The sequence below is a fragment of the Fringilla coelebs genome, assembly GCF_963513975.1.
Source record: "Fringilla coelebs genome assembly, chromosome: 8".
Taxonomy (NCBI): Eukaryota; Metazoa; Chordata; class Aves; order Passeriformes; family Fringillidae; genus Fringilla; species Fringilla coelebs.
In genome coordinates, this window is record NC_140066.1 from 2,183,176 (window position 1) to 2,199,070 (window position 15,895).

At 41.3% G+C, this 15,895-nt stretch overlaps 1 protein-coding gene across 1 annotated transcript in view; it reads left to right on the plus strand.

Annotated features, from left to right (window-relative positions):
- Positions 1-15,895, plus strand: part of TET1 (tet methylcytosine dioxygenase 1) — a gene marked incomplete at both ends in the record, with an annotated part of 53,225 nt that overhangs the window by 15,635 nt on the left and 21,695 nt on the right. Inside the window, 3 exons of the mRNA XM_084210321.1 lie at positions 6,745-9,274; positions 10,440-10,530; positions 11,136-11,229. Coding sequence (XP_084066447.1) covers positions 6,745-9,274; positions 10,440-10,530; positions 11,136-11,229 — 2,715 coding nt within the window. The remainder of the gene's footprint in view (positions 1-6,744; positions 9,275-10,439; positions 10,531-11,135; positions 11,230-15,895) is intronic.

Below are 15,895 nucleotides of genomic sequence, written 5' to 3' on the forward strand. Positions count from 1 at the left end.
CCTTTTATTTGGCTTAAACAAATTTTTTTTAAAAAGATAGCTGAAAGAACTTGAATTTGAAAATGCCCATGGATGAAAAGTGCATGCAAACATCTAGCAAGATGCTTAAAAAAATTCTTTGCTCTCTCTGTCTTGTTGCAAAAAAGTGCACCATAGTTCAAGGCCAGACTTCTCCAGCCTTAACTTAAAGTCATTGAGTCTCGTTAAACTTTTGTATGCTAGAACAAGGAGCCCTCTGTTATCAGCATTCTTTTCCACATAGACTGAGCAGGAGTTTGTGGCTTTTCAATTTTCTTTCTCTTTGGTAAATTGGAGAGAGTGAGTAGAGAGTGAACTTGAGGCTTTCACTTCAAGATGTTTCAATCCTTTGTCATTCTTGTGGTCCTCGGGGCCCTCTCCAGCATATCAATGTCTCGCCTGAATTGGGGATGCCAGAACAGGATGCTTTATTCTGCCAGCAGGTGCAAAAGTGCCAAGTGCAGGATTGAAAGTAACCACTCTTTTCCTAATTATATTGTTATTTATGCACCCAAGAATCGAACTAACCCTTTGAGCCATAAAGCTGTACCAGGAGTTTCTATAGTTACTGTGCAGTTGATGATTGACCATGTTAATGTCCTCCTGGAAGGCACTGCTTTCCAAGGTAGAAACCTGCCTTTTGTAAATACAGTCCCATGCCTCCTGCTAAACACAGAATGTCTCTCTAGCTGTAATGAAGTGGCTGGCCTGCCAGCTTAGTTTATGAAGCATCATGTCTGGTCTTTGAATTATTTGCTATTTTTTATAGGTATTAATTGACTGCTCTTTCAGATTGTTGCTAAGGAGGTTGCACGTGGCTGTGATTTGCTCCCTGAAGCCCCTCTTATGAGCACTGTGATGATTCTCCATTTGCAGGGAAGGGCCAGGCAGCACTTCCTTAACATTGTGCTGATGGTTTCATAAATGAGTGGATCACAAGAGACATTAGCTAGGGTGGGTAAATTCAAAGACTGAATTTCTTTCATCTCTGCTTTTCAGCTGAAGCACACTGGGGGAAAGTTCTCTTAGGGAATACATATTGTTGCAGATTGTATCATTTTCTTCTCTGGCTTAATTGAGTGCTATATTTTCCAGAGCTGCCAGAGTCTCTTTGAGTGCTTGGTTTCAATGTTGATGACAAATGATTGAGTAATTCAAAGCACCAGTAAAAAACAAACCAAACCAAACCCAGAACTCAAGGAAAACAAAAATGAACAGGCAAGATGCTTGTTTATATTTGCTTCTGTGGCAGAAAAAGTGCTGTCATGTTTGGGATTTTTTCTTTCTTGACAAATCAACTTGTTGGATGCCTGTGTAGGAGAATGGGGTGTCCTTCACCCTCTTTTTTTCTTGCTCCTGTTTGTAGCTTTTGCAAGATCAAGATAGATATAGGAGTTAACGGAAACAACAATTTGAGTTTGTGGCTGAGAGCACCCATTTCCAAGTAGTCATCCAGTAAATACATTTCCATGGGAGCCGCCATTTGAAGCCTTTACAGTCAGAATTAGTATCCTGAAGTTTTTAATTTTGTAGTAAGTGTATCCTTTGGGGTCTGATACTGTAGATCTAAGCAGATTCACTGAAGCTGTTGCACAGAGTGGGTGGGAGGGCTCTGCTCTAGTAGTGGTGTAGGAGAGAAAAGGAAGAGAACAAAGGTATAAAGACTTTGGGGCCATAATGTGCTAATTCCTCCTGGAAAGAGTCAATAAGGAGCTTTTCTGGTGGGGAGGTTGGCTGGTATTTGAAGAACATGGCAAGGAGGATATAAATATAGATTAAATGGAGATAAAACTGAGAGCTAAGCTGCAGCTTGGATAATGTTCTTTGCTGTGGTGGCTACAAATATGGAAATAAAAGCAACCAGCAGCTAGAGCAGACTTTTCACCTGTAGTAGGATCCAGTGTGAAATGCTACCTTGCTGTGATGCTCAAGTTGGTGAGTGGCTGTTCTGATACTCAGAGAAGTTGGAAGTGAGTGGGATACCTCCAGGAAAGCCTGAATGTCATGCCCCAGGTCAGGTTCCTTTCTCCAGATTTGCAGAACCTCTTGTTCCTCTGAGTTTCTGTATAAACCAGCTTCTGTGGTAAAACTTGTCTACATAATTTTGCTGTCCCTCAATGCCATCTGTGAATGCTGCTCTCTTGCAGAACAAAGCCCCTTGTACATTCAGGCTTGTTACACTAACAAAGGTCCCCAATCTGTTTCTGTGCATTAAGACTTAGAGGAAATGTGCCTTAGCTGAGCCCCTGTGGGATGAGAGACTCCTTCATATCCAGAGTTATGCAGTGTGCTGGTACCTGCTTTATTCCTGGGGTGAGATTGATGGGGACTATTCCCCAGCTTGCAGCTTGGCTCTGCTGTTCTGTCTTTTGGGAGCCTGCTTGGACACCCTGCTCAGACTGCAGCCTTGGGCACCAACCTATGGCATGTTGCTGCTGTCTGCATTATTGCAGTAGTCAGACATGTCATGTGGTCAGAAATAGAAGTCTATTCTTAGTTGTATTACCATATCTGTGTTTAATTTAAAAAAAATAAAAATCCATGAAGAGAATGTAGCTGTATTCAGGAGGTGACCTATAGCTTCCACAGCATCCCCCCTTATATCTGTCTCTGTTCTAAGCAGTGCATGGTTTCCTACATAGCACTTGGCAGAAGCAACTGCTTCTCCACACCTGTGCTCTGTCTCCCTGTTGCCTGTCCTATCCATGTCTTCTCTCCTTATCCCTGTATGTTGGTCCTGTCCAGTGCAAGTCCTCAGTTCTGCTGAATTTCTACATGTACAAGAATAGACAGCAGGAATAAATGATAGAGGAGTAAATTGCTGATCAGCTGGTTGGTGCTTTCTTGCCTCCTGGTGAGGCTGTGGTACCTGACTGTTGGACCATGAGCCAAACACCTTGTTTGAATGTTAGATTAAATACATTTGGGGTCTTTTCCAGACAGTTTTTCTGAAGCAGCACTTACATTGTGGGTTTGGATCTCTGAGGAGCTGCCAGCTCTGTCCCAGCTTGCAGGGGCACATGGAGCTGGCTGTGTGGCTGCAGACACTGCAGCAGGATCCAGGCTTACCCATGGTACTGCAGCTTGCAGGTGCTTCTCACCCACTCATCCTGTTGTGCTGATGAATGTTGTGACCCTGGAAGAGCTGTCTTTTGGTTCATCCCAGTTTTGGCACAAGCAAAGGGTGCAAGTATTGTTTGTTCTGTTGGGCACTGGGTTCACATGGGACTTGAGCAGAATCTTACAGGGAGGGCTGGCTGGGGGGTTTGGCACTAGTTGTTGTGTTACTCATCAAGACTTGCTTGTAGAGGCATTTTGTCAGTAGTTGGACAGGGCATCATCTGTTATTTCTTGTTTATGAGAGTAATTGATCATGGTGGTGTCCTTTAGTAAAGTGTGTGTTGTTATCACCTGTAGAGGTCTGAAATGAGATACAAAAATCAATGGCCAGCTTGCTGCTCAGATATGGAAGTGTCTTTGGGGTAGCTTAAGCATTGCATTTTGATGGGGAGTTGATGAATTCTGCATTACCTCAGGGGCATCATGTGTTAAAGGAGAAGTTTTAATAGTAAGTCTAACTTCAGAATGTCAAATGATTTGCTGTAACTGGCTGATTGTGTGTGCTGGAAGCATTCGCTTCCAGAGGAATTCTTGTGTGTATATATGTGAGATAGTATTTGGTTGATGTTTAAGTAGTACAGCCATGGCCACAGCAGGCTCTGTGGTTCCTGTCCTAATGGCACAGACTAGCTCAGAGCCTAAACTTTAGCATGATTTGTTAGTGGCTCGTGTCTCCTGGCAGAGTAGAGCTCTCCTTATTGAGAGAGGAAATTACTGCTATTGATCTGCTTTATTCTTCAGCTTTTCATTGCATTTGTGTAAAAGCCTCAGAAACAGATCAGATCAGACTTCGGTGCTTACCTCCTGTGAATGTTATCACTGTTGCTTGGGGTTGTGATGTCCTTGTCTGTACTTTTCACTGTGTTTTTCACATGCTGGTTCAGGACTTGAAGATTGATTGTTCCTAGGTAGAGGGGAGGAATCAAATGAGCTCTGTTCCTGGTAGTGTGTCTGCACTTCTCTTTGTGGTGGGAAAGATTAACTTCATGTGCTAACAGCCTATCCAGTGGCCTTTTCTGTTTGAGAGGGAAAAGAAATGTATCTTGCAGTATCCACTGCAGTTCAGTAATAGGAGACAAAGCAACGCAGTGCCGGAAAGGCAGAGTTTGATTAAAACAATAACATCTGATTTAATGACAATATTTTGTCTTCATGTGGAAAAGTAGAATATGAAATGCCAGTGATTCATCGGGGGTTTTTTTCTTCCTCATTGCATGTGGGCAGCTTCTAGTGATGTTAGTGGAAAATATGAAGTATAAAGAATTTATTTTTTTTTAAGCAATTCTACCTTTGTGGCTGGGATCACTGGAGTTCTGTAGGGACACAGCACTGTACCTGTGCAGCACTAGCAGACCTTGGAATATCCTGAGTATTTTGGGGCATAGCAGTGCTTTTTGATCAGATAAAGGATTTTATTTAGGAACAGTCTAGTTGGGAGGACTGTGATAACACTTTTGTACTGAGTGCTGTCAGCGGATTCTCTATCAGATCTTCTCATCTCTGCTAATTGTGCATGAAGCCTCTTCCTTCCCTATGCCTCTTATTACTCCCAAATTACCAGGCTGAAGTTATCAGTTTCTTCAATGTAGTGAACAATCCCTGTAATAATGAATGGAATACAAACTGTGCTGTTGTGTTGAAAATGTGCACTTGATGGGGAATTAGTTTTCATCTATTTGATTTTATGTCAGCGGCCTCCTCGTTGTCTGATTAAATAACTTTTATTAAAAATTTTACATGGTTGTGGATCTTCTGGATTGGTAGAGATGTTAGATGTACTTTTGCTTAAGAAAGAAGCAGAATTGTTTTTCTTTCTGAAGTTAAGGCAATTGAAATTCAGCTTTTGTGCAGGTATAGAATTGTGGGGTTTTGCTCTTTTATGGTGGACCCTTTAAGTATTTTCTGGTACAGTGACAGAGACCTCTGTGATGCATTTAGCCCTGCTAGCAGTAGTATGGTGGAACCTGTTCAGCTTTTGTGGATCCCTTAGAAAGTGCTCGGTGACCCCCTGGGTCTGGGAATCATTCACAGAAAATCACCAGGATCCTGAGGAGCTCCAGCTTGCTTACCATTAGTCAGGATCTGTGGGTAGTGAAAAGACATTAAATAAAGAATCTTTTTGTATATAATATTGACTTAGCTGCACAGGTGCTGGATGTGTTTATACACAACATTTCTGTGAGAACTTACGATGCCTCTCAGAACATCTAGGATGTGCTGTGGATTCCTGGGGTTGTGTTTTATCAGTTGCAAGGTGACCACTGAGTTCCAGATGGAGCTGCCTTGTTTTGTCTGGGGGTTTGTGACAACTCCATCTCGATGGCTATAATTAATCATAAATCTATTTTGCATTTATTTTCCTGAGTTTTGTCAGAAGTCCATGCCCCTTGTTGGCATGAGCATAGAACCATCTCTGAGTTAACTGATTGGTTCATACTGGTGGGGTTTTCTGGGCACTGCTGTGAGGTACTGTGCCTACCTAGGCCTAATTAGCCCCTCATGTTGCTGATATTTGATTTGAAAAGCAGTCCTGGTTTTCTTTTAAGTGTAGCTTAAGGTTACAGGGGATTGAAGGACTCTTAAATGTTGCAATCAGATAAAGGAACAGCACTATCTACTGTGATGAAAAATTATTTTTAAAGGAAATTTAATATAAATAAAATCTGAATAGCATAAGAAAAATTGGATTCCTGCCTTAATTGCTGTTCTGCATAAGTTTCTGCCTTAATTAGTTTTTTTTTTTTACTTAGTATTTAAGGATTTATACAATCTTAAAGCCTATATATATATATTCTTTCCAGGACACAATATTCTGACTCTGTCTAGATTTTGACATTGCTTCAACCACATGAACTGTATAATATCAGTGAAGATGAAGAACATATTTAACAAAACACTAAAATGTAGCATTTACTAAAATACAGTTTTGAATAGCTTACATGCGAGACTGTGGAAAAACCTGGAAATTTCCATCTAAATACAGAAGCTGAACAACTATTTAAAGAATAACTTCCAAGTGAGCTGATGTAAATTGGCTTTCTGTCATTTCTGCTTAATGAAATTAAGGTTTGTAATTATTTAAGGACTTGAAGCAAGAATGGTTGGTTTTCAGGATTAGCTTGAGTATCCAACCAAGTGGTATTGGTTAAGCCAGTTTATTGGTCTAGCCAAATGAATGTAATTATGCCAAATTACTGCTGAATTTTGTAATCCCTTGGATTTCAGTCTTACTTTTAACATAATTTTTTTACCCTTTTTAAATCTGCTCATGCAAATGAATTCAAAATTGGATCCTTACATCTCACTCTAAATGCTAACATCCTTTATCTGGCTATTCATTTCATTAGTCTCCCACCACCACACTTAGCCACTTTCCTCCTCTGTCCCTCAGCAGTGGGGAAAAATAGCTATAAATATAGATAGGGTCTTTAGCCTTCAGGCTATTTTATAACTTCCTGTTTTGTTTATTTTCCAATGTCTGTGCCTAATTAGGATATTCCTCTTATCTGTCCAAGTAGAGTTTAATTGCTGTAAATATGAAGCTTCTTATTTTTCATGTGCTTTGAACAGCTGTTACAACAAGGGTTTTTTATTGTTGTTTTATAGGCAAATTTAGAAAACAAAGCAGTAAATGGCCGCAGACCAGAACTCATGGAATGCAGTATATGTGGTCATGGTGAAAAATACAGGGTGAAGACAAACCAAGCAGTACCCATTGAAAATGTGCAGTCTAAGGAGAAAGAGAGCATGACTGGCTTGGAAGCAGAGAAGTGGGCACATGCTGAGAAGCCATCCTTTGGTGTCCACGTCAACGGCGACATCCACGGAGCTGTGACGGGCACCCAACACTTGAAACACACTGACCACAGTGACGGGGCAGCCTCTCCCAGTCACTTCCCTGAGCCCAAAAAATCCTTGGTGCACACCATCAAAAATGGCATAAACACCCTGCATTATTCACCAGCAGAAGCGGTTGCTTCCCTGAACAATGTATCTGCAGAGGAAAGGACAGACTTGACAAGCAACTCCCCCATGCAATGGCCGAAGGGTGGCGATCTGAATAACATAGTAAGCACTCTGACAAGTGGCACTGGCTGTGCTCACCCAGAAAACCACGGGAATATTTTAATGAAAGAGGAAAACTGCACCTGCAGCATCTCTGAGTATTCTGATCAGTCGGTTTTGCAGACAGGTTCCAGCTGGGATGTGCAGGAAAGCTTGTGTTGTCCTCCGCTGCCTGAAGGGGAGCTGCAGGCAGGGAAGGATGGCTTTACAGTACCAAGTGTGGAGACACAGCCTGAGAATACTGCACTCCAGCCCACTTTCTTGTCCCTGATTAAAACCAGAAATTTAACTCTGGAGCAGGTTGTAGCTATTGAAGCTTTAACACAGTTGTCTGAAGCTCCTTTAGAAACAACTTCACCAGCTAAAAGTGAAAATACTGAACATACAGGAGAAACAACTTCCAACTTTCTCCACAGTTTTAAAAGGGATATCTCATCCTCCTTTACATCCTCTGCATTACAAGAAATCAAAGACACTTACTTACAGAATGAGCAACAGCTCTTGGCTCACTGTACTCCCTCGCAGAAGCAGCTCCCTAATAAGGCAGTGTTATACAATGGCCAAAGTTCAGTGTCTGAGTTGTGTGATAAACCTGCCAATCCAGCTGGGGAGATGTATAAATTACAGTTACCCTCAAGAGATACCAAAACTTTATCTGACCTAACATCTAATGCAGCATCGTTTTCAGGATACGATTCCGGCGAAAGTTGTGCTCGTGATCCAGTCACCCTCGCAGGGTACTGCAATGCTTCATGTGATGCCCACCATACAGGGAACAACTTGGAAGCTCCTGGCCAGTTAGAGCAAAAGCCATCGTGTAGTGATCTGAAATTGGAAGGTGGTTCTTTGATTAAAGAAGGAGGAATGCACAGCCAGGATGAAGAGGATGTCGCCGCACAGCTAACTCAACTGGCAGCCCTGATTGAATCAAACCAGACGAATCCAGAGCAGAAGAACAACATCAAGGCATCGCTGCTTAATCTAATATCACATGAGAGGCAGCCAAAATATAACCAAGAAGTGTTGCAGAAAAAAGAATCTGTATTTTTTAGGCGTAATTATAGTTCCTTACTGTTAAAGCAAAAGCAAGCAGCAAATAAGAAAGGAAATGCTGTGCCATGGAAACCGAGACACAAAAAGAAGCCTCAAGAAGCACGCTATCAACAAAATAATCAAAACCAGCTAGAGCTGTTGTCATGCCAGCATAGTGAATTGCAGGACATTTGGATATCATCAAAACTGCATAAGCTTGGTCAAACCATGCCACAGGACTCCAGGGTAGCTCCATCTGAAAAAAAATCTCCGAGAACCAAAGTACAGAGAGTGCTCGGTCAAAATACTTTAGCATCACAAGAAAAAACCAGATTATTTCTTCCACAAGCACAGATCAAATTCCACAGGTGTTTACCTGAGGCACCACAAGAGAAAAAAAAAGACAGGTTGTTTGGCTGTGAAGTGGTGAATGAGCAAATGAAAACTGTGGGCTCCAGTGACCCACTAGGTGCTGATCCAGTGAAAAATGAAGTTGTTGCACGTAGCCAACACGGCGACCTGTCCTCCCATAATCCTCTGGCTGGTTCTCAGCTGAAAACAGCATCTTTGTTGAAAAGGCCAACTGAAAACCTACAGATGTTTACAGAAAAATGTAATTCTCAGGTACAGCAAACAGCAAATGTCAGTCAGGCGCATCCTTTGCCACCAACCTTTAACCGGTCTAACCTGAGAGCTAACGAAACGTGTAGTGAGAACAAAGCCCATGTGCAGCAGGTCAAACAGCAGGTAGATCTGAAGTCCCAGGTGCTGCCTGTTCCCTGTGCTGGGGCCCAGGTGCCAGGTTCTGCTGAAGCTCTCAGGAATATGGAGTGTGTGGGTGAGGTGACCGTTCTGACATCAACCAGATTGGGTACTGACCACGCTCAGAGCACAGGCGACTCAGGGTGTTCCCCAGCAAAAAACACGCTCAGCAGTTTCCTTGAATCACCTATGAAGTTTCTTGATACCCCTACAAAAAATTTAATAGACACACCTACCAAAAAAGGACAATCTGAATTGCCAACTTGTGACTGTGTTGGTAAGTGGTTTTGCTAACTTTTGCCTGTACATTTCAAATGGAGGTGTGCTCACGTTGCTTCCTCTAATGTGAGGAATGTATATGACAGCTGTTGCACAAGAATCAGTGTTTCACCATTAGAAGACAGGAGGAAATTATCTTTCCCCTCTTTGTAACTTTTGCTTGGTGTTCTTTGGGCCTGCAGAGCGCAGCTGAATTGAGTAGTTTTGTACAGCAGCTGGCAGGTTTAAATCCTCCACTTAAACTTAAACCTGGAGGAAGGGAAGTTTTTCTCTTCCTTGCTCTGCCATTGTGCTGGATGTGCACTTACCTGCATTGTTTCAGGTCATGAATTGGATGGTCTAGAACTGGTTGGTGCCTGAGTGGGCTGGGCAGCAGTGTCCCAGTGTATTGTTCTTGTTGCTTAAATCTTTTAGACAAGCAGGAGGACATAGCTGGGGGTGGCCTTGCTCCTGTCACTGTCAGTCCTGATGGCTTGGAAGAGTCCAGGCCCGAGTCTCCTGACACCTGTGGCCCCATGGGGAGAGCTCAGGGGGAGTTGAGGTGGGGCCACTTGCAGAGTGACTCTGTTGCAGCAGGAGATGTCAGAGCAAGCTCTGCATGACACAGCTTGGCTGAGGGTGTCAGACACTTGTGTTGTCATTATGAAGGCACCCACATGGAAAGACAGGTCAGAACCTCACAGCAAATGGTCTGCAGGCAGATTTTCACCTTGGCTTCCATGTTCTGAATCACCAGAGGGCTTGTTTAGAGGTCTGGGTTATGGTTTCCGTTCTGTAGGATATGACTATCACTTAATTTATTTTACTGCCCTCGATTCCTCTTTGTCTAAAATGAATTAATAATGTTCCTACCAACAAGGATACTGGGAATTTTACGTAGTCACTACATGCTAGCTCCTCTAATGAAAGTTTTAAAGAATGCAAGATATTGCTGTAATTAGGATTTTACTTTATAACATTAAAAAATGCTAACAGAATCATTAGAGCATAAAATCATGTCTAAGTGCCTGAAGAGAAAAGGCTGTCATACTCTTTATTCAGGCTCAAACTTTGTGTTCTAATTTAATTTGGAAAGCATTTCTGTAAACTGTTTTTAAGTTGACTTTTAATGGGCTAAATAAATTTTTGGATGTGCCAACATAGTTTTCTTTACCTGTTTACAGAGCAAATTATAGAAAAAGATGAAGGCCCCTATTACACCCACCTTGGGACAGGACCAAGTGTTGCTGCTGTGAGAGAAATTATGGAGAACAGGTGAGGAAAATTCAGCTTTTAATGACATTGTATTTTTGACTGTCTGAACAGGGAAGAAGTAGAGCTCTGAGAAAGGAAGTGCTGTGTTTAGCTTTGTTTTATTGAACTTTTGTCAGTACTCATTTGTAAAGTGTTTTCTTGTTCAGATGTGCATGAGGTGAGCATGAGCACTGCAGGTCCAAACTCGTGTGTCTTTTCTGAGCCCAGGGCTGGAGTTCAAGTGCAGTGTGTTCTGAGGTGCCCTTGAAGTCAATAGGAAGGACAGAGATCAGCAGCTGGCAGAGTAAGGTTTTCTGGTGTCCTACCTGTAAAGAAGCTGTGGCAAACTGGAAAAAAAAAAAAGGTCATAATAGTGACTGATTGCACTAGGATTTATATGCAGATAACATTTCCTTAGTGGCTGAAGTTTATCAGAAGAGAGATGTCAAAAACTACTCTTGCAAGTAGGGTTTTAAATTAAAAGGATTTTTTTTTTTGCTTTATAAATACTTTGTTTTTCTTCTGTTCTAAGTAAAAATAAATTCATTAATCTTCTATTGAAAATGTTTCATCTTTTAAAATTGCCTGTAGTAGTTTGTTGTAGTCATGAACTTTTTTTAATGCAGGTATGGAGCAAAAGGAAGTGCTGTAAGAATTGAGGTGGTGGTTTATACAGGAAAGGAAGGAAAAAGCTCTCAGGGGTGTCCAATTGCCAAGTGGGTAAGTTTTTATATTAAATCAATAAAGTTGTTTTGTGTGGCTTCAAATGATGTGTAGTCCTTGACCCCAAATCTAATCTGATCTTTAAAGAAGATCCCATTTCTAATTGATTGACAAGTCTGCCTGAATGATGAAGGAAAGCAATTTTTTCATGTTGAAATTTAAGGCATGGTACTGTGGTATGAATGAGTGAAAGGGAGAGGCTTAACAGAGCTAGCAGAGATGAACCAAGGGTAGAAATATGCTGACAGTGTCTGACAGCTGGAGTGTTTTGTGAAATATGTCATTGGGAATTGTGAAAGAGAGAAAAGAGGAGATGGTTGCTTGGGGGAGTTGGAAAACTATCCAGGAACTATCCCTTCTCAGTTGTGTGACCACTTGAAGAAAAGAGTGATGGAAGAATTTCAATCTCATATGGCAAGGGGTTCATTACTATTTTTGAGGAACTGAACTCAGTATTTGAAAATGTAAATGTTATGATGATAGTTTTCACCAAAGTCTTGTCTCACATTGCTTCATAGGAGCCAGGAAATGAGGTAACAGACACAAGCTCCAGGAGAGAGCTTGGAAAGAATTGATTGTCCTTAATCTTTGCTGAAACCACTGAGGGAGGTAAAAAGTAGACTGGAAATCTTGTAAACTGAGTTTTGGAAAATAATGAAAGAACTTGGTTGTTAAAAGAATAAAATGTATTGCTGTATTTAGGAATTTCAGACTTAATTGAAAAAACTGTGAAGGTAACTGTACAGTTGGTTGGGTAGTGTTTGTAACTATGTGCCAAAATAAGGTTATTGCATATTGTATGTGAGGGAATTTGCATGTTAAACATTTACTGCTTGTGCTTGGAACAGTCAAAATGTGGTTTTTATATTCAAGACATAAACTGTTTTTTCAGAAGGGAATTACAAACGTGCTTGTGCTTCAGTTAATATTTAATACCAAATCCAATATCCAAGAAAATAAAATTAAACTAATTTCATAAGCAACTGATCCAAAAAGAATGGAAAGATCTTTCTCAGTGTTTCAGCTAAGTAAAACACTTAGCTTTAACAGAGGACAGGAGTTAAAAGTTGTACCATAGAAAGAGTTGTGAGCAGTTAAAAGAAAGAAGGCATTTAAAGCTAACTGTTAACCTTGATTGTTCTGTTGCCAGTATCAGCACGCTGTGTCCTGTGCAAGGCAGAAGTGGCAGCATTTGTGGTGAGCTTGGCTGGTGGTGTCTATGGAGAGGGCTGGTTTGAGCTAGGGACCTGCTCTGCAGTTAGATTTTGACCATTTTGTATGTAAAATGTTTGTGAGACACGGCTTTAGTGTTCATTTCACTGGAGTTCCAGGGAGCAGGGACTTTCTTTTGTGTGGGCTCACACCTGAAGGGGAAGAATGCTTTTCCAAGTCTGCTGTTGTGTGTGTCTGTTCAGTCCAAGAGAGGGAAGGGAATCCCTGACATCTGTAGAACTGTTTCATTTTGTGTAAGATGCATATTTTGGGTTGATATTCTTAACGTGTTCCATTAATTTTTCATAGGCAGTGCTACTTTTAATCCTTTTATGGAGCATATTTGGGTTTTGGCTGTAACCAAAGGAACTGGATGGTGAGATTTGTTTCAAAGTGTCTGGAAAAGGTTTGCTGTGCTCTTTGATACCTAGAGCTGCACAGGGACTTTCACTTACTCATTCCCAGTGTCCTTTGGAACAGTCTCATTTCTGCTCTTGCCCTCAGGGCTCCCCAGGGACTCTCTGCTGAGAGCACTGGGATGGAGCTCTGCTGAAGCAAACAGGATAGAAGAATGGAACTTACCTGTTGATCACATTAAACTATTTTTTCCCAGTTAATTTTCCCTATTTCCACTAGGTTATTTTATCTTTTTGGTTTATTAGAAACATTTTAAAGTTAAAGGAGGCTTTCTGAAATACCTGTGCCCATTCTGTTAATGACTATATTGCATAATACTGATTTTCTCCTAAGTTATTTTCTCTTAAGTGACTCCCAAGATGCACCTGGTGTGTTAAATATCTTCTGGGACAGATTCCTTTTTTAGATTTCAGGTTGCCATAAATTTGCAGAATTATTGCTCTTTCACTCAATACTAAGCACCTCTCCTATATTTTTTTTAATGTATTCTATTTTAGGGTGATACTTTGCTCCTCTGGATATGAACAAGAATGCTCCTATTAGTTAAACATTTGGAAACCTCGTGCCTGTTCTGTGTGTAGGTGTCAGACTGACACCCACATGAGCTGGGGAGATGAGCTTCTGATTGTTTTCACTGCATGGGCCAACAACAACATTGCTTGACCTTTGGGGTTTTTTTCTTCTCCCCATCAAATTGTGTTCTCTGATTTGTTTGTCAAAACATAATTAATAGAGTTTTGCCACAGATTCCTAATGTGTGGATATCTGGGTAGGTGAAAATAAAATAACTTACTATCAGAAAATAATTTACCATCCTGGGACACTTGCTGGGGTAGAGGGATGCTTCCTTCTCTTCTGTTTAGATTTCTTTTGCTTTGTCCAACTCATCATACTGTTGTGTAGTATGTTAAAGAAAAGAAAGCTTTGAAGTACTGAAATGCCTGCCTGTCACTCTGAGCAGCCTGTTTGTGTAATGAAAGGTTTTGTGTTACTGTGCATCCCTAGAACCAGCCAGTGGTGCCTGCACTCACTGCTCCCACTGTCTGATCAAGAGCTTCAGCTGGTTACAGATGTGTTGTGGTTTGGTTTTTCTCCTGCTCTGGGTAGTGGTAAATTACAGTTACCTCAATTTATGTGAAAGGGCTGATGAATTTGTGAGTGGTTCATGAGTAGCTCACTGTAGGCATCATCCTGCAGCACTGAAGCTAAGGACACATCAGTGCTGAGCTCAGAGGGGGTTGAGATTTGGGTCTGGCTGGTTTTGGATTAAATCCATTTCCTGTGGGTTCCATCTCCTGATTTCAGTTGGCTTGGCTCACCTAAGGTATCATTGCTATCTTTTGCCTTCATTTGAAGTTGCAATGCAATTTTTAAGGCTCCAGCTCAATGACAAAAACCCTCCAGGCCAGGCTGAGGTTCTTTTTGCTAATATTGTCTCTCTGTGGCTGATCAGCAGCACAAAGGTGGAAGAGCAGGGCAGTTGCCTCCCAGAAGACTCACTTGGTTTGCAATAATTCACAGCTTTGTGCTTCCCTGAGCTGGAGGCTGTGTTTTTGTGTTCAGTTGCATTACATAAATGTCATCTTCTTCTCCCTTTCCTTCCTGTTCCCTTATGCTGGAAGTTAAAATGCAGGCAGTAATGATTTCAGCCAGTGCTCCACTCCCAGTAATTCCTTGCAGTTGTTTTTGCTTTTTCACTGTTGCAGAGCAGTGATTTGGCATTTCCATAGCACTTTCCATCCTTATGCCAGAGTCTCATTCCTGCATGGTAATGCCCAGCTCAGAGCCCATCTCTGTCCAAAACCAGACCCACAGAAATGCTGAGCTGTGATTTGGGAAGTTTGAGCTGTCCCTGTGCATCAGCATTCCTGAGTGATGCCTGCCTTGCCCACACAGACACCCCAGGCTGATGTGATCATGGCTTCAAGGGATTTCTTCCAGGGCTTTTTCCAGGGCTGGGTCCTCTTGGGAATCTTCAGGCCCTCTGGTGATAAGGTCTTAAAAATCAGGACAATGCAGATCGCATTTAATACTGCAATTGTTTCATCCTTGAGCTTCTTCTGTGGGTGTCATCTGAGCTTGGCAAACTCCTGCTTTTTGGGGGTAGGGAATGGGTTTTGTGGGTGTTTGTTTTTTACCACTGTCCTCTAACCACTTCTGTCAGGGCTTTAACTTCAGAAAAAAAATCCTGGGTGTCCCCTGTGGAGCTTTTCTAACATAGAAATCTTTCCAAACTCCTTGTTTGTGAACATCTGAGCCTTATCTTCTCTTTTTTTTTCCTATTCTTTGGGTTTTGGGTTTTTATTAAAAGTTGGATGATCTGTTGACCTTTTAGACTCTATTTTTCTGGTGGTAGCCCTAATTTCTTTGAAAATACAGTGATATGGTGATTTTATGCCTTGAGGAAGTTGTTTCTTAAACTTTCACTCGTGGACTGTTTGCCCTTTTTGAGTTTGTTATTTATAGCTTGACAGATCCTTATTTTCTTTGTGTTGGCTGTTTATTAGTTGGCTGTATAAAAAAAAATAGGGGTGGAATAAAACCAGATAAAAATTCTCATTACAGTCCTATACAAACGCAAACCTGATATTAGCCACTAAAACTAATGTTTTTTAAGTAATGCTCAGATAGCCCACTGTTATAATCAAGATTTTCTAGATCACTGAACCAGTAGGAATTTGTAACTAAATGCCAGAAACTATCTTTTGTGAAGTGCTGAGTGACACTCAGTAGCAATAAACTGTTCTATAGATGCAGAGATGATTTTTTTTTTCAGTTTAGTTTGAGTTGAGAAAGTCCTTGAAAGTGGGAATGGAGAAAGTGAGAAGATGGAGAAATTACTCCTGCTTTGGCTGGCTCTCTGTTACTGTTAGTATTAATCATATTGTTATTATTATTACAGTCCTGTTAGTTATTAATTAGGATTAGTAATCCATTGAAGGCAAATGGCTCTGTAATGGTTATTTTTGTTCCTTGGCAGTTCAGGGGTCAAGAGTTCTGGTGCAGCCCTGCTTGGTAGGGGATGGTGAAGCTG